The sequence below is a fragment of the Seriola dumerili genome, unplaced genomic scaffold (assembly GCF_002260705.1).
Source record: "Seriola dumerili isolate Sdu_G_001 unplaced genomic scaffold, Sdu_1.0 BDQW01000381.1, whole genome shotgun sequence".
In the NCBI taxonomy this organism is placed as follows: domain Eukaryota; kingdom Metazoa; phylum Chordata; class Actinopteri; order Carangiformes; family Carangidae; genus Seriola; species Seriola dumerili.
In genome coordinates, this window is record NW_019174636.1 from 32,658 (window position 1) to 53,846 (window position 21,189).

At 40.9% G+C, this 21,189-nt stretch overlaps 2 protein-coding genes across 2 annotated transcripts; both read left to right on the plus strand.

Moving 5' to 3' along the window:
• The first annotated feature begins 3,571 nt into the window (after positions 1-3,571).
• LOC111233212 (guanine nucleotide-binding protein G(I)/G(S)/G(T) subunit beta-3-like) lies at positions 3,572-12,173 on the plus strand. Its single transcript, XM_022760977.1, has 9 exons — positions 3,572-3,809; positions 6,626-6,742; positions 7,211-7,356; positions 7,931-7,994; positions 8,678-8,834; positions 8,922-8,988; positions 9,585-9,786; positions 10,297-10,513; positions 11,432-12,173. Exons 2-9 carry the CDS (start codon positions 6,674-6,676, stop codon positions 11,536-11,538), a joined length of 1,029 nt encoding a protein of 342 aa, XP_022616698.1. The 5' UTR covers positions 3,572-3,809; positions 6,626-6,673; the 3' UTR covers positions 11,539-12,173.
• Positions 12,174-13,991: 1,818 nt separating this feature from the next.
• On the plus strand, positions 13,992-19,284 carry LOC111233213 (triosephosphate isomerase). Its single transcript, XM_022760978.1, has 7 exons — positions 13,992-14,213; positions 15,372-15,495; positions 15,883-15,982; positions 16,722-16,839; positions 17,725-17,810; positions 18,556-18,643; positions 19,069-19,284. The coding sequence occupies exons 1-7, from the start codon at positions 14,102-14,104 to the stop codon at positions 19,185-19,187; spliced, it is 747 nt and encodes a 248-aa protein (XP_022616699.1). The 5' UTR covers positions 13,992-14,101; the 3' UTR covers positions 19,188-19,284.
• The last annotated feature ends 1,905 nt before the right edge of the window (positions 19,285-21,189 follow it).

Consider the following 21,189-nt stretch of genomic DNA (forward strand, 5'->3'; position numbering starts at 1 on the left):
AAAAAACAAAACATTAACAAAATCCAAAAAAAAGAAATAAAAAACTAAAAAGAAAAATACCTACCTGAAAGAGGAGAGGAGAGTAGTTCTGAGGCAGAAGCTGAGCTGTGGATCCCCACTGAGCTTCCTCGTTTCCCCAACTTAGTTTGAAATTCAAATTTACAAAAGAGTATTCAACAAGCAGACATAATATCAACCAAAATACTGAAAGTATTTAAACTGTATTTTGACATAGTGAAGGAGAGGTCTTCAAGATTAAGCACGGATGCAGAAGTCGTCTCAAAACCTTTTCCATTTTGGTTTATATTACCAAAGGTCCTCAGCTGGTTTTGACTTAGAGACTTTGCAATTGCAGTATTCGTTAGCTGCACTACTGTGATGCTGGACTTCAATTCAACACATTCTCATTACATAAAAATGTGCCTATATACGGAGTGTACTAACTTGATTCATTGATTTTACACTGGATGAGCTTCAGTGTCAGAGAGTTAAATAAACTTGAGTAGGAAGGAGTGAGCTGCCTTTGACAGAACAAATGTTTCATTTTGGACCCTGCAGGCATTAAAACTGTGTGTGTTTGACTTATGGATGAAACACCAGGTCAGACAGGGCTGCGTCACGGTGATGCTGCTGTATGATGTCACCAGGCCTGAGCCAAAAAACCTGTTGCTAAAAAAAGACGCAGCCGGAGGAGAGGCTTAATCTGAGGAGGCCATCAAACATCACCGACGATCTCAGCGTGTGCCCGTGATGCACGACGGCAAACGGTGGATAAGCAGGATATTGAACCAATGAGGACAAGACTCGGGACTCAGGGCTGCGGTGTAGTAACTGGGCTACATTACCTGAGCCTGAGCACTGAGGTAAACATTTCCCATGTGTTTTAGCATCTCAACCAGACAAACAGCCAAGTGGCACGATGCCAGTAAGAGACAGTTTAGCTCATCTAATGATTTCAGTTTACCCCTCAGTGTCCTTATGTGCACAAACACAGATCTGCAGAGCTCACTCCTTATATCACTTGACCTTAAATCTTCCTTTGTCTGCGATTTGTTCAGCAAATGTCATCACCCTTAAGGCTTCCAGTGCATTTTGAATATCTTCCAGATGATATTTAGATCAAGTTTCAATAGCGCGTTCAAAATAAATGTGTATTTTTCCATTCTGTGGTTTTGGGTTTGACACCGATAATCCTCCACCAAACAACCAGAGTAACTACTGTGATGTGAGCTCTTCACCGCAGAAAATGAACTTTGGATGTGTTAGTGCCACTTAAAATGAACCTGACTGCGACACATTTGTTGTTCAATGCTTTGTGACTTTTGAAGTTAAAAGCATTGAACAGCAAGTGCATAAATGTATTATAATACATGTATTATAATACATCTATGCACTTGCTGCGTCCCAGCCGGGTTCATCGCTTTTTCTGTCCCATGGAAACACTTTTGTTGTGTTTTGGGAATTTGCACTGCATGTGTTGTCAAATTGATAAAAATGTTTTTCAGAATTTCTTTGTGTTTTGTCCATTTGCATGTGTTTTTCTTAAGTTGCAGTGCGTTGAGCTCTCAGGGTCACCGTAGCTACAAGCTAACAAGCAACATAAACAAATAAAAGATGCCAACTACGCTAACGGTTCTGTTAAGTCTGCTAGCCGCCGATTTTGGTGCACAGGGCAACAACTCACAAACACGATCCAGGTTTATCAATGAGGAAGTAAGAGCAGATGTGTTTCCTGCCTCAAGTTTTTCACTTTTTATGTGGGAAAACCATGTTAAACAAAATATTAATCATAGCAGCGTATTTTTTGCATCGTTTAAAACATTTCTGGCGAGGAGCTTTAAACATATCAGGTCACGTCATGGTTTTTTCCTAATGAAAACAACGCTAACAACCATGCAGGTTAGTATTGGATTCAGTCTCTACTCCCAACACTCTTTGAATGTAATGGAGTGACTGGGAGCAGCCTCACATGTTGTCTCTGAACTGACTCTGATGTAACGTGACTCCGACAGCAGCAGCCACGGTTCTTCATTTAACAGGAAGAATGAACTTTTCAAACTGAGTAAACGAACAAAGACAAGCTTCACACAGCAGACTGCGTCTTGTTGAAAGAACTACTGACGGAAAACAGATTTAAATCAAATAAACTCAACAAAGGTTTACGCATCCAATTTAATGACGCTGCACCAGATTTGCAAGTTCAGACCATCAACCGAACTAGAGGAACAACTTAATTTTCAGTAATATTTTTATGTTGAAACAACACCTTATATTTCAGTGTGGAATGTGGCGACGGGCCAGAAAAAACTAAGTACTCCTTTGGAGATCTAATTAATATCACATTATGGCAGCTTATTACCCAGGTGGACTTCCCCACCACACACCTTTCCTAGGAAAAAAAAAAAAAAAAGGAAATCTCCTCACAAGCTACAAGTCAGATTACAGGATGTCAAGGGGGGGACGGGCCAAACCCAGATCATCTGTCATCAGAGACCAATCCCTGCTCTGCTTCGGGTTGTGGCTCGACCCAAAACCTCCCTCCTGTGCTACCTCACTTTTGGCTTCCAGGTTTATCCGACCTCCTGCGTTTCTACCTGTCTCCCTGACCATTTCATATCCCCATTCTTCAAGAGGTTATTATCTCCAAGGGGTGCAAGACTCAGTGTGTAAATTTGTGAAGTCATTCTTTACAAGGCGCCAGAACCTCTTTTAACTTTCAGCTATTGTTTAAAAGAGCAGCAGAACTCCGTGTTTGACTCTTGATCCACTTTTTCGTTCGTTTTTTCGTGTGACGCATGTTTAGCTTGACCTGCTCTAATTCCCTAACGAGATTGGCCGTCCCCGGATATCCCATTAGACCCTGATTAACTAGGCTCAGCTCATTAGCTCTGACAAACCAATTCACCCCTGTCAACCTCCGCCCCAGACTCTCCATCCCTGCTCCTGCATCATGACGAAAGAAACACGCACCGCAATGCCGGGAACCCGGCACATAATGTCATACATGTGTCCTGCAGATCAAACAAGAAATAAAAATAATGTCTTAAAGGTGGGAATAAGTTTCTTGTTCTGCTTCCTAAATCAATAAGAGGTTGTTTGAATCCGACTCATTTTGCCTTCTCACTTTATCCAGGCTTTTGATTTGCTGTCTTTGCACCTGAAACTCATCAAAACTGCCTGGTTATAGCTTTTAAACAAGAGCATGTTCTATCATATTTAAATATGTGCATGGCTGATGTGTCAGTTTCCTTCCTCTGGCACCGACTCATTGTGCAACAGGTGTAATTTGTCTGCAAACCTCCACAACCCTTTTCCCTCCTCGCCTCATATTCTCACATTTCATCTCCACCTGTTCCCTTTCTCTTCCTGCCTTGTTCTTTCATTTCTTCACCTGCTCTTGTCTTTTGACCTCATAACCTGATTTTCTGCCACCAATTGGTTTACCAACCACCTCTCGCCATGCTCCCTCTCCCTGTCTCTCTCTCTCGCTCTCTCTCTCTCTCTCTCTCTCCTTCCCTCTCTATTTCCATCTTTGAGCTTTATCCCTTCATCCCTTATCTCCTTCATCCCCTCCAATCCTCATCTGTTCTTCACTGTTGGAGGAAGGGAGAGAGAAAGAGAGAGTTTTTCACAAGTAAGCTGATAGCAGTCTGCCGGGTGAGAGCGTCGGAGGAGCCAGCGAGCAGGTTGTGCGCCCTGGGACTGTTGGGATCTAAAAAAGCTCACAGGGGAAAACGCAGAGCCGGAGGTGTCTGGAACCAGGAGCTGCAGAAGAAGAGGAGAAGGGACCACGCTGTGTGTGGGAAAAGGTGAGTTTCTTACTTTTTTGCCCCTGTAGCTGCACTCTCTTCAGCTGCTTCCTCTTGCTGTTGGAGATCATTTGGAGCTGCACTGAGCTGCTCTGAGGCAACTTTTTTTTTTTTTTTTTTTTTTTAAAAGAAAGACAGAAGAAGAGTTTTTTTTTCAAAAAACTGTTGTTGGACTTTTGCCTAAATGTGCAACACAGGGGATTTGTGGGAAACTTAATAGGACTCTTCTGCACATGCCTCCAAACCAAGAGCTGTAGTTCCATTTGCATTTGCAGTGATTTGCAGGAGCTTTCCACCTTCACTTCTGAGTTGTTTTATAAAATGCAGCTTTCATGCACGAGGGCTGCTCTACTCCAAACTCTCCCTGCATCTTGAAGCATCAATTCCTTGTTGTGAACAGAATAATTTATCAGTCCTGTGTAAGATTGAATCCAATGTAATGATTACTTAAACCCTTTGAAGGTGATCTTTGGATTGTGGGGGAGCTGCCAAAGAGGATTGGTGCCTCAGGTGTAGCAGCAGTAAGCTGCAGCCTGATCTGTCACACAAGGCCAAACCTCATCCAGCTCACTTTGTCTGCACATATCCTCCATCGTGTTTTGGTTTTTCTACGGCTGCTACTTCAAACTTTTGTCTCTTTCTAGCACAAAAAAAAAAAAAATCCTGATGATTTCCAGCTCTGGGAATTCATTTCAACTGAGGTTGTACAGTAAATACAATTGTTGAAACATAAAGGTGTCATTAATTCAAATGAGAGAACAGGCAGAGCAGAGGAGGAGCTGCCTGACGTTTGGACTATAACAGACCCTCCACATCTCCCACCGTCCACATCGCCCTCCCTCCTTCTCTCTCTCTCTCTCTCTCTCTGATCCCGAGGTAAAGAGCGGTCGGTAATCGGATGACAGGAGATTTGACCGGTAAAGCTTCCCTTAAGATCTCCTGCCGGGATTTAAAACCCTGTAGCAACCCACCCCAAACCCCACCGCTCCCACTGTCACCACCGACACTGGCCCCTCTTGTATCCTCTACATCCTGTATCCTGCCACAGGTACCTGCACATAGGCCACGTCCTGAACCTTCACCTCTGCTGTTAAATGGATCTGACCTTGTCATGCAAGACACATATGTGGGGCTACGAGTTTGTATTTTAAGCATTTAGTCTGTGAAATATCACATTTTGCCTTCATCATGTGTTAAACTTAAGCTAGTTTTGTTTGACAAACAGTCTGAAACTTACAAATATTTAATTTGCAATGATATAAAACAGAAAATCATCAAACCTGAGAAGCTGGAGCCAGTGAATGTTTGATAATTTTGCTTGATAATTTTCAAAATTGCTGAGGCTTCATTCCCAAATCATGTAAAAGTTTTTTTTTAAAGTGTCTCTGGAAACTATAGTGTTGCAACAGTTGCAAAGAGCATTTAAATGGGAAGTGGTTGAAGCTCTGTGTTCACTTCCTGTAAGACACAGATTTCATTTTTTGCATTTTAACCTTGTCACCATGCTAGCAAATGATACTCTTTGAGCTGTCTAGTGCTGGACAAAGTTCCTTGGCAAGAGCAGACTCAGCGTTAAATGAGTCCGACGTCAGTATCCTATTACAGAGTATAAGGCACTTACACTGAACTGCAGCAAGGCTTTTAAGAAATGATGATTATGTCAAAATAAAAGAACCACAGGACGATGAAGACACTGAATATGAGGTGAGGAGTTTAAGGTTTTGTCTACGTTAAATATTAGAGACTTGACCACTTGACTCCTCACTCTTTGTTGTGGCTTGACTGTGATGCTGCTGACTGAAAACTTGGCTGACACCAAAGAGGAGAGGGACACAGATTCCTCACAGGGAAAACTGTGATGCAAAACTTTGACTGAAAGAAATTCAAGTGTAACGTTCGAGACAGTTAACGAAAGCTAAAGAGTCTCAGTTCTTAAATGAGCATAAAAAGTCAGAGATTACTTTTATATCACACACTGCATGTGTTTTATATCCAGGGACAAATCTTCTAGTTTCCTTCTTCACTTCCTCCCTTTCTTCCTTCCTAATTCATTCATACTCATTCCCCTCCTTCGTTCCCCTTCCTGCTTTCCTTTAGTTCCTTCTTTCACTCCTTTGCTTCTTTCCTCCATAAACCTAGTTCTTCTCTTTCCTCTCCTTCCCGTCTCTTCTACATTTACACTTTAAAGTTATTTCCTATTCTCTGAGCAATCTTTCCTTTCAGCCTTCCAACCATGAAGACTATTTTCCCTCCTTCCTCCTCCCTCACCCTGTCTTGCTCTTCCTCACCTCTCCCTCCCTTCACCCTCTGCACATCATACCTGGGCATTTGTATGAGAGCTAACAGCATTACAATTTTGGTTCAGGGGAGGGATTACACCTGTCAGGTATGTGTCTAATCTTTGCTCTAGATTTGATGGTGTAACGGCAACCCAAGTGATCCAGATCAAGGTATCAGGGCCACTGAGTGATGTGCAGGCCGGTCAGTGGATCTGTGCGTACCTGTGCAGGACTGTAATGTACTGCAGGGTCAGAGCCGAGCTGTCAGGGTCACACGTGAGAAGGAAGTGGTCTCATTTCCAAACTGGAGCTTCATTATTGTTGTTGTTGTGATGACATGCTGATTTCTAGCATAATTAGCTTCATGCAGGAACAAATACAGATGTTCTCGCAGTTTGTATATGCAAATATGTCCCATCCATACGCAACTGAATTTGAGTTCAATCTAGGGTTTTCGCACTGCCCCCCCCCCCCCGAGCAAGAATGAACTCGTGTTTTTTGTCCTTTTCCTCTTTTTTTCCCTGTTTTCTGTTACAGAGTGACAGTTTCGTTTTCCGTCAGTAACATCCCCTAGCAACTGTCGCCATGGCAGCTGAGAAAGCTGAAATAGATGCACTGAAAAAGGAGTGCGATGGCCTCCGCACGCAGATTGAGGTGAGTACTTCCTGTTGCGGGTTAACAAAATATGTTGATGCGTCACAAGGACGCAGACAAAGCAGCTCTGGATATTTTCATTTACTTGACAAGTTCAATATAATCAAAACTGGAGATACATGGTTTTTTTCCTGGACAAAGAAATACCTAAAACTGACCTAAACTGGAGATACATGCTTCTGACTGCACAGGGATGATAAGTAAAATAAACTAATACCTCTAAACTACCACTAGTACAGTTACCATCTACTACTGCTGATGCTCCTCTACCGCCTCTAGTCAAGAGCTTTAACTAAAAACAGAAACAAAAACAACACAACAAGCAAATCTTTTCAATTATTTTCTATTGCAAAACACAGAAAAATTAAGCCTTGATGAAATTTGTAGACCTGAACATCAAACTGGAGTTTGACCTCCCTCACTCTCTGATCTCTTTCCCTTGCTTGTCGTTCCCTGTGTGGCCACCAGGCGGCCCGTAAGGCCGTGAATGACGGCAGCATGTCAGCATCTGCAGGGGGCGTGGCCGCGGTGGGCCGAGTGCAGCTGAAGCTCAGGAAGACGCTCAAGGGTCACCTGGCCAAAATCTATGCCATGCACTGGTCAGCTGACTCCAGGTGAGTGGTACTTATACAGGTGCGGTTCTCCTGGTTTGCTGCAGCTTTGACAGTTCAAGTCCCCTGTTAGCTGCCTGTGCTCAGTTAAATGTCAGAGAACTAGCAACATCTGAGCAGGTCAACAGCCTAACAAGACTAGACAGGTGCTTGACATTTGAAACCTCAGATCAGCTCAGATCATTTATCTTGGCTACATGTTCAACTCATGTTTTGGTCCAAAGAAAAACCCTAGCGGGTCTGTCTGTGTGGAGCTTAACATTTAAACAGGTTTACTGCTACATTATAAGAAAACAGATGATTGATGTGAATTTATTCATGAATGAAGTGAGATGTAATGTATTTGGCAGCAAAGATGAGCTGCACTGCCGATAACAGTGACTGATTGATGTTGATTTGTGTTTGAATCAATAATCGAGAGCCAAATCTTAGTCTGCAGTGGTGTTTTTGCTCTTTTATAACATCTTTTGTGACATTAAAGAGAAAAACAAAACACGACTCTCCTTATTTAAAATGATACACATTTTTAAAAAATCTTCACACAAACTCGTATGGTATCATCCTGTCTGTGTTGCAGGTCAATGGTCAGTGCATCACAGGATGGTAAGCTGCTCATCTGGGACACCTTCACAGGGAACAAGGTGAGATCATCTATGCTGGGCAGACACTGGAATTTAGGGTGTTTCTATTCCCAGTTAATTTTATTTGTGACGTAGATTCTGACATTGCGCTAGTGGGTGCAGTAAACAAAACAGGACAATAATGGAGAGGTGCATGAGATTGTTTATTGTACAGCATGCCTCTAAAATGAGCATCATGGCTCTTCTATGTATTCCTCAGCAGTCACAGCATTTTTAGATGAGGTTCAAGTAAGAAATGGGAAGTTACTTCGCTTGCTGAAATTGTTTTATTTCAAATTCACTTTGCAGGACATTTGTTTGTTGCGAGCAGCGTTAGACATGCAAGAGATGTGCCTTTCTTTGCTAATTTTATTTAGTTAAATATCTCCTTCATCGTGTTTTTGAAAATCAGTAGTTAAAGGAGCTGAACTGAAGCTTCTGATTGGCTGGAGCAGTTTACCCGCAGGAGCTTCTAATCCTGAAATAATTACATTAGTCTGGATTTGAGTGGTGAGTTAAGTATGGAGTGATGGTTTAACTTCTGTTTCCAGCCTGTCAGGAATGAAATCATGGTGGGGAAAAGTGACTTATAATAAACTTTTGAAGATGTTGAATATAAACCGCTCTGGTTTCAGTCACTCCATATCAGTTATACCCTGATATGTGAAGCAGCCTGTAAATCAACTGCACCTTTTGCTCCACAGTTGGTTGCTGTCCCACTAAAGTCAGCCTGGGTGATGAGCGTCGCCTTCGCCCCCTCTGGTAACCTGGTGGCCAGTGGTGGTCTGGACAACATGTGCACAGTCTACAACATCAAGTCCGCCAGCCCCAAGACCCTCAGGGAGCTGGATGCACACACAGGTGAGGGTGATGATACGGCCTGGATGAACTGATGGATGGACGGATGAGGATGCTGACTGAATGCTCGGCTGTCTCTCTCCCTCTCAGGTTACCTGTCTTGCTGCCGTTTCCTTAGCGACACCGAGATCCTGACAGCCTCTGGTGACACCACCTGGTGAGTTTATCACAGATCATTTTTGCTTCTTGTAGCCATGTGTTTCATATATACAGTATATACAGTACATATATATATATATACAGTATGTACTGAAATTACACTGTGCTATCAGCACCCTAGTAATAAACTTAGTTTTGTCTTTTAAAGAAAATTTGAATCAAACTATAACTTTTTTTAACTAAAATACTTGTTTGTTTATGTTTGTGCAATCTTACAGTCCAACAATTTTTCCCAGCTTTCAGTACATGTTTCATTTTGTTGCATTTTAAGACAAAACACACAAAGAACTAGTGATTTTTATAACGATTGACGTATAGAATATCTAAATATACAAAAATATGAATGTTTAAATATGACTTTGGTGCAGCTGAAGTTACTTTTTCATGGCATGGTATGCTAGAGAGTGAAGGTGTTTTGAACCTGATGCATAATGGACTCACTCAAAACTGTAAAGTTATAAAGTAATTTTCACACAAAAAGAAATCTGATCCAGAACAGTCAGACCAGAGCCAAAAATAGACCCAATGGTCCAAAACGCAGTTCCCTCCTCTATACCCCTCTGTTTCACACCTCCTCTCCCTCTCTCCTCCCAGCTGCCTGTGGGACCTGGAGACTGGCAAGCAGAAGATTATCTTCACCAACCACATTGGAGACTGCATGTCGCTGGCTATGTCCTCCGACATGAACACCTTCATCTCTGGAGCCTGCGACTCTCTGGCCAAGCTGTGGGACCTGAGGGAAGGGACCTGCAAGCAGACCTTCAGCGGACACACCAGCGACATCAACGCCATCTCTGTGAGCATCCTACCAACCATCACACACACACACATGAGAAAATAGAAACCCTTCTGCTGCTTCTGCTTGTTAAAGCAGGGTTGGGGGGGGGGGGAGTTAAGATTTAGTCAAGAGCTTTAACTTACAGAAAAAAAAACCTGCACAAATTCATGACTAAACTCCTGTGGTACTTTGTTTGATGACATTTTGCATCGGGTTTGTGTTACTGGATGTAAACACACAACAGACAATCCATGTAACTAGGTGACATCATCTTACCAACAAACCAATAAAAAAATAAAGAAACGATCATCAATAAAAAAGAATACTTAGATTTTTAATGTACAAAGGTAAATTTAATCTAGTTTCTAGAACCGCAAAAGCTAAAAGAACATAAAAAAATCTAAGACAATGAAAGACAATGGAAACTTCAACCGATGTATTTGGTGACTGGTGCAGAAAGAGGCAGGTCAATAACAACCAAACGTGCTGATAAACACCCATCGTTTATCTTTTTCTCCCCTGCCTCAGTTCTTCCCCAGTGGAAACGCCATCATCACAGGCTCCGACGACTGCAGCTGCAAGATGTACGACCTGCGTTCCGACCAGGAGGTGATCGGTTACCAGGACAGCAGCCTGAACGCCGGCGTCACGTCTTTGGCTCTCTCCAACTCAGGCCGCCTTATCTTTGCCGGTTATGACGACTTCAACTGCCACATCTGGGACTCACTGAAGGGAGAAAAAGTTGGTGAGTAATAAATAACAGCGATGGCCATTTTACACTATTTTTTATTTTTATTTTTATTTTTTTAAATCAGGAACTAACAACAAAATCAACAGGAAGATGAAGAGGAGTCATAAACAGCTGAAGTTTTAACAAAATAAATAATAGAAATAAAATAAAAAAGACACACAAAGATGATGAAAGCCTGGTTGTATTTTTGAAATATCTTTTAAAATCAACATCTTGATCTCCTGAGCTGAGGGAAAAACTCAGTCGAGGTTGTAGTGTCCTGGTAGCAAATTCATACGGAGGCCCTGAGAGCTCAACGCCCCGCAACTTAAGATAACACATGCAAAGACACAAACGCGCCGCAAATTTCAGAAAAACTATTTGACAACACATTGTGCTGCAAATTCTCACAACACAACGGAAGTGTTTCCAGGATTCACTAAAAAGTGATAAAAGCATTGAATAACACGTGCGTCCCAGCATGGTTCATCACTTTTTCTTTTTTTTTTTGCCTTAATTCCGATAGCAAGAGTGAGAGAGAGAGAGAGAGGACAGGAAAGGGCCACGGGTTGGACTTGAACCCGGGTCGCTGCGGTCAGGATTAGGCCTTCATGGTTTTTATCTAAATCTGTCATTTTCAAAAGACCTGATGATGAAAAAGTCCAATTACTCACAGATAAATACAGTAAACATGTCTAGATAAAGTTCTCTCCATTCCTTCTCTCTCTTTTTTTTGTCTCCTTTCCTTTAATACTTTCCTTTTATTTTCCGTTGCCTTGTGTGTTTCTTTTCCTCTCCTCTTTCCTCTTCTTTGCCTGTCCTTTTCTTTCTTTTGGGTTCTTTTCTCTTTACTTTCATTTTTTTCATTTCCATGCTCTCCCGTCTTCTCTCATTTCTTTCCTCTCATTCCTCTCCTCTCCCCTCCTCCTCCAGGTGTGCTGTCTGGCCATGACAACAGGGTGAGCTGCACTGGTGTCCCCGAAGACGGTATGGGCGTCTGCACAGGATCCTGGGACAGCTTCCTCAAACTCTGGAACTGAGGCATCCCAGCGGAGGAAAACACCAGGAGGAGAGGAGGAGGAGGGGGAGGAGAGAAAGAGGAAGAGGAGGAGGAGAGGAACTGGAGGAAAGGGGGAGTAAAAGGCTGAAGACAGGGAAGGGAAGTGAGGTTGGAGATGTTTGGTGCAGATGTTCGAGGACAGGCCTTCCTCTCTTCCTCTCCCCCTCTCTTCCTCTTCCCCTCTTACTCATTCATGTATGCAAAATATGAGAGGCTGCGAGTGAGTCACATTGTATAAATGGCATCAGGTGAACAGTGAGCGATGCATCCTGCTGTATGTACAACAGAGTTTTATTATGACGAGACGATGATTTAAACACTGAAAAAATAAAAGCGTTAAAAAAAAAATAGCACCTAATTCAAAATGATTACTGAGCAGAAAAGAAGCTCTTATTGAGAATGTCAATTAAACACAAATAGATTTTTGACAATAAAAAAAATAAAGAACACAAGAATATTGAAAATAAGACTATAGCATTACAGATTTATTTTTATTGTCTTTGACCTGTAAAAGAGCCCTGGACTTATTTAGATGAAAGATTGATATGTACATTTATTTCTATTTTATAGGTTAACACACTAGTTTATGTACAGTGTCTTTTCTTTTTCTTTTTTTTTTTCCTTTTTTTTTTTTTTTTTTGGGGCTGCACATATCCAGAATATATGTGTACGGTAGGGCCGCCATCTTGGGTTCCCCTGCTAACAACCAGCAGACTTTGATCAAAGATGGCCGCCTGGCCGCCACTGTTATCTGTCTCAGCATGAAAAATAAAAATCCGATGATGAATAAAGGTTTAAAGATGGAGCCGGGTTGCCAGGCGGAGGTCTGGTCCCCCCTGTTGAAACACTCTGTAAAGACCTGTAAACTTTGTTTTGCTCCCCTGGGTTCAGCTGCATTTTGTAGGACTTTTACACTTGTGCAGTTCCTCTGTAAAAAGACAAAATGTTTGTTGAAAATCTTTATAATAAACATAGAATTATGCATTAACACCATGTCAGAGTCTGTGTGTTTGTGTGATTTTAAAGTGTTACACTCGTGATAAGTGACATTATTGTGAGTGTACAGTCCTCTGACCTGCCGCTGGAACAGGACGTACAGTACGTGTGCAAAATAAAAGCAGCCTTTTTCATTTGTTCCTTTAGTTGCAGAGCTCTTGATCTGGAGGACGAAACAGTCTGGAGGGAAGTTTTATTAACAAGGTCGACAAACATCGGCTGCATGAGTCACACCTGCACACGACAACACACAGGGTGAACACACACATCGGTGCAAAATCGGGCAAGAAAACACAGCAAGGCCTAATATTTATGTTTTATCTTCGGTCTGAAATCTGTTGCAACATGTCCAGTGGGAATAAAAGAAGATACACAACCAAACAAAAACATGGACTCATAAAGCACACATCACCAAAACCTTTTTATATAAGTGTTGATTTGTGTCAAACTCTAGCAATAGGTGGATATTTTACAGGTTGATTCCAGTATTATCCGAATGTTGTGTATGTTATATAGATTTGACAGAATATAAATATACATAGATCAAATATTTTTCCACCAAACAGCGTCTGTTTTTATGTTGGGGAATGAAATTTATAGAAACTTTTCTGAGTGGGAGGAGGAAATCTGTGTCACAATATGAGAAAATAATGGACTATATGAGCAAAAGAATGTTATTTATTATAATGTTATTTCCTCTGCTGAGTTAATCATGTTTACTGATTACACAGCATGAGGTATCACTATTGTTAATACCCGCTGTGTAATGACTCAAATAATCACTGCATCTGCTGAATAGTCACTATAGTGAAGAGACAAATATTTTCATCTGACCGTTAAATATTTTTGGTAACACTGACCTTATAGCTGATAAATACAGGGACCTAAAGTCCCAGTTTATTCTATTTATTCATCATCAATTCAATGCTTGATGTTCATGTTATAAGGAAAATGTTTAATTTCTTTGGTTTTACACATTGTTATTGTCCATAAAAAGACATATGTCATTACAAAGCTGTGTATTTTACTTTAATAGGGACATAACTGACCTGTGAAATTTCAAACTATGATTTCCAACAAAATATTATTTCCTCGAGAAACATGGAGTGGTTATATAAAGTAGTAATAGTAGTAGTAGAGTATAGACAATAAGAAAAATAGACATACTGATTTGAGGAAAATTGACCTACAAACAGTAAAAAAAAACAAAAAAAAACAAACGTACAGCATCAGAATAAATAAATTTAATTACTGTGTGTGTGTGTGGGTGTGTGTGTGTGTGTTTGTGGGGGTGGGGGGGTCATCCTTCCTAGAGGACATCATGTCACCAGCAGGGGGCAGTAATGGGCCTTAAAGTTGTTTGACTCGTTATAAACCCAAACCAGAAGAAGAGAGATTTTTTTTTTTTTTCCCCGGTGATGAAATTTCCGACGGCACCTGACATACACACCAGCGCCTGACTCATCATCATCCTGCAGCAGCAGCTGATCCTGCTCCGGACCTCCACCGCCTCTCTTCACCGGGTCTCAGCCACCGTCAGCCGGGCCATGGCGTCCAGGAGCTTCTTCGTGGGAGGAAACTGGAAGATGAACGGGAACAAGGAGAGTCTGGGAGAGCTGATCACCACCCTGAACACCGCCAGCCTCCACGACCAGACCGGTGAGTGGCGGATCCGGGTCCGGTAAAGTCGCTGCTGCAGGTTAACTGTCATCAGCTGGTGAAGGTTTTCTGGTGCAGAGATACACATGTGATCGATACCGTGGGATTCAGATAGACACCGGGGGGGGTGTAGGGGTGATGCTGCTCAGATGACACGGTGACATTGGGACTCATGTGACCAGGATGAGTTGCGTAAAGGCCTCTGACGTAAAATAACTACGTATATTTACTCAACTACTGTCCTTTTAAGTTTATCTCCATTCCTGCCTCTTCAAACTTCCACTCTCACTTATTTCAAATGACATTTTTACTCAGCTATTTTTAGTGGTTAATTTTCAAAGTAAGATTTTTTACATAAGTGGTAGCTTTGGTTTGCGGCCCCTTACAAAATAAATGTCTGTACATAAAAGATCAATTTTACCTTTTCAGTGACAAACTTCTTATTTTGTTTTTCCATTTAATTTGGTGAGGGTATAAATGAGACTAAATACAAGCACCTCTGTCTTAGCCCTTCACAATAAGGCCTCTCCCCCTATAGCCCACACCTGTACCCCATGGCTGCAGAAAGGTGCCTAGCTGCTGAGCCAAAGAGTAATATTTACACTTATATTAGGTTTTAACAATCAATTGCAATATTACTGAAATCACTATATGGCCAAGTGCAATATCCAAATCACAGGAGCGGCAATTTTTTTAAATAAAGGCCAAATGTGTCACATCCATTCTAAATGAAGCATTGTGGTGCTGCAGAAACACCACCGACGGAACATGGTTGTTTGGTTTAGACCCCAGAAAAAACCAAATCATCATCTTTATGTTTTTTTTAAGTGGAAATCATCATTCCCATTAAAATGTGGGTCATATCGCAATATCTGTCAAAATAATTGTAATATGTTTTTTCTGCATGTGTTCAGCCCTGATTTATATGATGTGTTGCAAACAAACAAACAAACAAAACCTCTTCTTATGTAAAAGCTTTGTGTTAATTAGTCATTAACATGAAATGTGGAAGAACTTTTTCATCTTTACAAGAGAGGTTTCACCTGTAAACCTCAAATAGTCTCATTTAAATAAAGAGGAAAAGGAAAAGACAAATGGAAAAAAAACGTAAAAAAAATAAATAAATAGATCAATCTTTTTCTTTTTTCTACTTTGCAGAGGTGGTGTGTGCTGCTCCCTCCATCTACCTGGACTTTGCTCGGTCCAGTCTGGATCCCAAGATCGGGGTCGCCGCCCAGAACTGCTACAAAGTGGCCAAGGGAGCGTTCACAGGGGAGATCAGGTTTCTGACCCACTGACTGAACACACTCACATACAGTATTCATGACGCGACCGGGTTTTATTAACTGGCCTGTAGACTTATACACAATCTCAAAATGTAAAAATCTGCTGCTTTCATGTGATTTATGTCGTAATTGAAATAAATCTTTAAGTTGAAGATGGTCAGACAAAACAAGTAGTTGATTCATTGATTTATGTAAAGAATTATTACCAAATTAACTGATAAGGAAATGAATCGTTGGTTGCAGACGTACATGGATGGATTTGTAACTTTGGCGTAGATACAGAATATTTATATATTCAAACATGTCAACTCCACATATGACTTTTTACACCAGCTGAACAGGTGACGTGCCAGAGATCACTAACACGTCTGCTGTCCCTGCAGCCCGGCTATGATAAAGGACTGTGGGGCAGACTGGGTGGTCCTGGGACACTCGGAGCGCCGTCATGTGTTCGGGGAAAGTGACGAGCTGATTGGCCAGAAGGTGAGACGCTCGCTTTCTCTCGTTGCAGAAAAATTTCTTCTCCGGCTGAAGATGTTTGCATCCGTGCATCAGAATTATTTGTGTGGCAGCAGCAGGAAAGAGAAAAAGGCCACAGACACCAGAAACTATAAGCTCCGTCTTTATGTAGGCTGATATTTAAAGATAAGGATGATATCACTGATCTTAATTTGGAGTTTTATAAGTTTATTCTCATGCCAGCAGCTGCATCTGCAACTGTTCAAACATTAGTGTTGATCTGAGGTTCAGTCTCTTCAGGTTTTTGCCTTCACAGTCAAGTCAAGTCAGGTGGTCTCAACTTAGACGAGTCCAAGTCGAGTCTCGAGTCTGCAGCAACTAGTCATCCATCGTTTCTTGTAAACTGGACCGAACTTGGTTCATACTCATCTAGATCATATATATAACTCGTCAATGTCAGTAGTTGAACATGTTTTAGGTTCCACAGAATTTCCTGCACGTATTTCCTGACAAAAGCTGTATCATAACAATTAAACTGTTAATGATGTAGCACACCTGTGCAGGTTTATATATCTGATGCAAACACAGTAATGGCAGCGTGTCTACTTCCACCTGCGCTCCACAGATTAAGAGGTTCCACTGCTAATCTCCTGAAGTATTCTTTTTTTTTTTTTTCGTCAGGGAATTAAAACCTGTGTGTCGTCACATGTTGCTCATGTCTCAGGTGTGCAGGTCCAGGTAAATCTCTGCTGTTGGTTCTCAGGTGGCTCACGCTCTGGAGAGCGGTCTGGGTGTGATCGCCTGCATCGGGGAGAAGCTGGAGGAGCGGGAGGGCGGCACCACAGAAGAAGTCGTCTACGCTCAGACGCAGGTCATTGCAGGTAAACAACAACTTTTTTTTGTCTTTTTTTTTAAATCTAATTTTGTTTTATTCTTTCATATTCCTTTTTTTTCTTTCAGCTTCACGCCGATGCTCACAGATTTGTACGTCCATTAGTTGTAAATAAAGTTCTTGGAAATATTTTTTTTACATTATTATTTTTTCTTGAATATATTTTGGAGGAAACTGAAGCAATAACTTAAAGTTGATCAATCAGAAAATAATAATCAGGAACAATCTTGATGGACTGTGTGAGTCATTTAAGCAAAAGGTTCATTGGTTTCAGTGTCTCCACTGTGAATATTTGCTGGTTTTCCTAGTTGCCTGTGATGGTTAAATTGAATATTATTGGCTTTTATAGTGTTGGTTTATTATAGACCTAAATATTACATCAATTAATTAAAGAAATAACAATAATCATCAGAATAATTGATGATGAAAACAACAATAATGGTCAGAAATATGCTCATTATTCAGTCCTCTTGTATCCGATAGTAAAACAACCTCCACAGCTCAGACATCACAGGATTTAACTGATGCTCCTTCCTCTGGTCTCAGCTCGGCCTCTTGTAGCCTACTTCTGTGCTCAAAGTAGGCTACACCCTGATTTAAAATGCAAATGGGTCAGTGGTCTCTGCTGCTGCAGAAACTTAGAGAGACACAGTCGGTCGTCTTGTTCCTCTGTTCACGCAGGATTTTCTGCTCCGACAGAACTGACGGATCTTTGTGGTGCTGCTCTGCCTTCAGGATGTTTCTCGATCTCAAAGTGAACAAAATAAAATACTTGCTGTTGTGAAAGGCTCCTTGTTGATTCTCCCTCGGTGCCGGTGTTTGCGTGGCTGCGTCACCGCGTCGAATGTGACGGAGGTTTTTTGTTGTGTTGCAGAGAACGTGAAGGACTGGGGGAAGGTGGTGCTGGCATATGAACCCGTGTGGGCCATCGGCACAGGAAAGACAGCCACACCCGAACAGGTAACACTGACACCTTCGTCGGCGTCAGTCCAACACTGACCTGGTTAAAGCCAAAATAACCATGAATCAAAAGATGATGACTCACAGTTTGATTCGCACTGAGGTCATTCAAACACACAGTGATTTTTTTTTTTCCAGTTTACACATTTATTTATTTATTTTTAGTCTGTCAGAAATGAAAAGTACAGGCTCAGAGGTTAAAGGAGCAGCATCATTAAACACCAGCTTATTTGATCACATTTATTCAATCATTTTTTGACATTTTTTATTATTAAAATCTGTCATTATTTAAAGTGACAGACTTTAACAGACTTCAGAGGATCATCACGGTGTGTTTACTGTGACGGTGGGTGCGTTCAGTCTTCCTGTTTTCATCCCGTCAGTAACAGCGCTCAGATCTGACTCCTGCAGATCCAGTATCTCCAGTAAAACTCCGGGTGGCTGCCACAGTTTTCTTCACCTCAACCGGAAACACGCAGAGCGCCGCAGGCTGCGCTATTCAGCTGCTGTTGTTTAAGATCATTTATTTTCGCCCACATTCATTACTGGAATGAATCTGAGTCTCAAACTGACAGAACAAATGTCACATTTGACAGTTTACAGCGCTCGTCAATACCTTAACATGTTGGACTGTAGATATTTAAACAATGGGCTTGTTGCATTTTGCAGTTGTTTCATTGACTTTAATACAAGTTAGTCTCCATGAAATTAATGTGTGTGTGTGTGTGTGTGTGTGTGTGTCCAGGCTCAGGAGGTCCATGAGAAGCTGAGGGCGTGGCTGAGAGCCAACGTCTCAGACGACGTGGCCGACTCCGTGCGCATCATCTACGGAGGTCAGAGATGATTCTTCATCACAGTCGTCAGCTGTACTTTGTGTGGAGGATGTAAACGTTCGTGACTGTGTATCATGTTTGTCTATTGTCAAATGTCGATCCTTTTTCTGGGGTGGAGGTTCAGTTTGAGACGATCAAGGTCCACCAGTCACATAAAAAAGCCATATGTAGCCTGGCAACCATAACCCAGGGCAGAAGAGTTTAAAATGTCCTTGCTGCTCGTATGGTAATCCCACTGGGTGTACGAACATTTTTATCAACTCCTAGCCTAGATTTTAGTTTTTCATTAACAAAAGAAACGTGTCATTAAAGGAAATTAGTTTAATTTTTGTGCATTTTTTAACATAGTAAATAAAGTTTGATCTAACTGGTTGAATTTAGTCTTAATTTCCCACGTATTGATCCTTTTCCTCTCCGTCCTCCAGGTTCAGTGACAGGAGGGAACTGCAGGGAATTGGCGTCTCAGGGCGACGTGGACGGATTCCTGGTGGGCGGAGCTTCTCTGAAACCGGAGTTTGTCGACATCATCAACGCACGTGCCTAACGGAAACACGAACAACGGCTCCAGCAGGACCAATCAAAACCACTTTGCCCTTTAGATCATCATGTGTCACTGTGTGTCTGCAGCCGGGGCCGACTGATCCACAGACAGATGCTTCACAAAAACACTGATAGAATAAAGGAAATAGTAAAAGTTTTTTTCTCTTCTTTTATTCTTCATTTGTGGGAATTTTATTTGTCATATTAAACAGTAAAACTATTTTTTTCCTTTTTACCATTAAGGCTAACACTTAAAATACATCTAAATTTTAATATCTGTGTTGATTTTAAGGATTTAGTTTTTCCCATAGCAGATCAGAGAAGTGTTACTGTGTTGTTTCCTAATGTCAGTTTTGTGGTAAAATGACAGATATAGAGGATCAGTCAGTCCAGGTTGTTTTGTGTGTTTGCTAACATAAAGTGTGTCTCACCTAACTGCACTAACTGTTACTCCAGGGTCTGTAAAAAAAAAAGCTGTGGACAGAATGTAATTAAATATATAATGCAATGTGTATACAGAGACAATCTGTCTGCTGGTACTCGGTTTTGAAGAGTCAGGGACTTTTATTGTGAAGTCGTCACAACAGACACTAAAGATTTATGTGGTTTAACACTTAACATTGCTGCTGTATGTTTAACACTGATTAATGGGGGGGATCAGGATGTCTGAGCAATGGAGGAAGTAAACAAATAAAATGATAATGAGGAAAAACTAAAATTTAATTTTATCTTTCATTGACTCTTTGTATATATATGTGTATGTATGTATGACTGTATATATAGTATATATGTAAACTACCAGTGAACCCAAGTCTTAATGAGTTGTGAGCAAGTCATGCAATCCTATGTTTATATGTAAACTTAGAAGCAAACCAAGTGCAGCCATTGACCTTCAGCTTAAGTGTGATAGTTTTTATCAGTAGAAAAGTAAAAGGGGCCCATTGAAGTCAGGGGTTCTTAAAATGCTATTTGAATGCTATTCTTGCATTCATATGTTTATTTCAATTTACCAAACAAGAGATTGTCATACAGTTAGTTAGTGTTCAAATTGTTTGCTTTTCATAATAATGGTAGTATATCATATGAATAGAAAATGATAGAAGAAAGAGAGAGAAATGCACACAGCCTGTATTCAGAAACTGAGCCTTAAAACCAGCTGTAACTTTGTGATGTCACAACAAAGCTGCTATATTTTTATTGGATCACCCAGAAATCAGAAGAGAGGCTCAGATCCTCCTCTCTTCTGATTGGCTTACTGACCTGTTATTAATAGAGCTCCAGGAAGAAGCCTGAGAGAGGAGATAAATAATATATATATATTATATTATAACTAATAAAACTACACTGAGATGGTTTTTGGTTCTTAAAACCACAACTATATCTTCCTATGGATCAACACTTCAAATAAAACACAGGAAAAGTGTAAAATATAGGACTTTTAAGGAAATTTATCAGCATCTTTTCATCAGTCCCCGCAAAGTTTTAATGTCACACTCAACTCATAAGAACAAAAGACCACAGGTGTTTGATTATGAGGGAGTCAAATTCATTTTTACTGTTTTGTTGGTTTCCTCAGCAGTTGGAATTTTTTTTAATGACCACAGTTTAAAAAAAAGAAAGAAAATTTGGGTCTGTCAAAGGTTTTAGAGATGGAAATCACGGGTTCTGCAAAGGTGTCACTGGATTGTAGGAAAAGCTTCTGAGTAACAAACAGACACACAAAAAAGACAAACACCTTATTTGTGATTGAAATTGTAAATTACCATCTTTTTATTTCACATATTTTCACATTATTTTCAATGACAAGCGTTCTGTAAGTTTATTTTTTTTAAATTCTCTTTCTTCTTTTTCAACACAGCTATTCTATGGACATTCAGGAAGAACCGAAGGAACAAAGGGACTCGAGGTTTAGTGCTTTTTTTTTTTCTTTCTTTCTTTTTTTTTCTTGAGGACAGAGTTGGGACTTCGAGCATGAAGAACAAATAATCAGAATCACATCAGGGCGA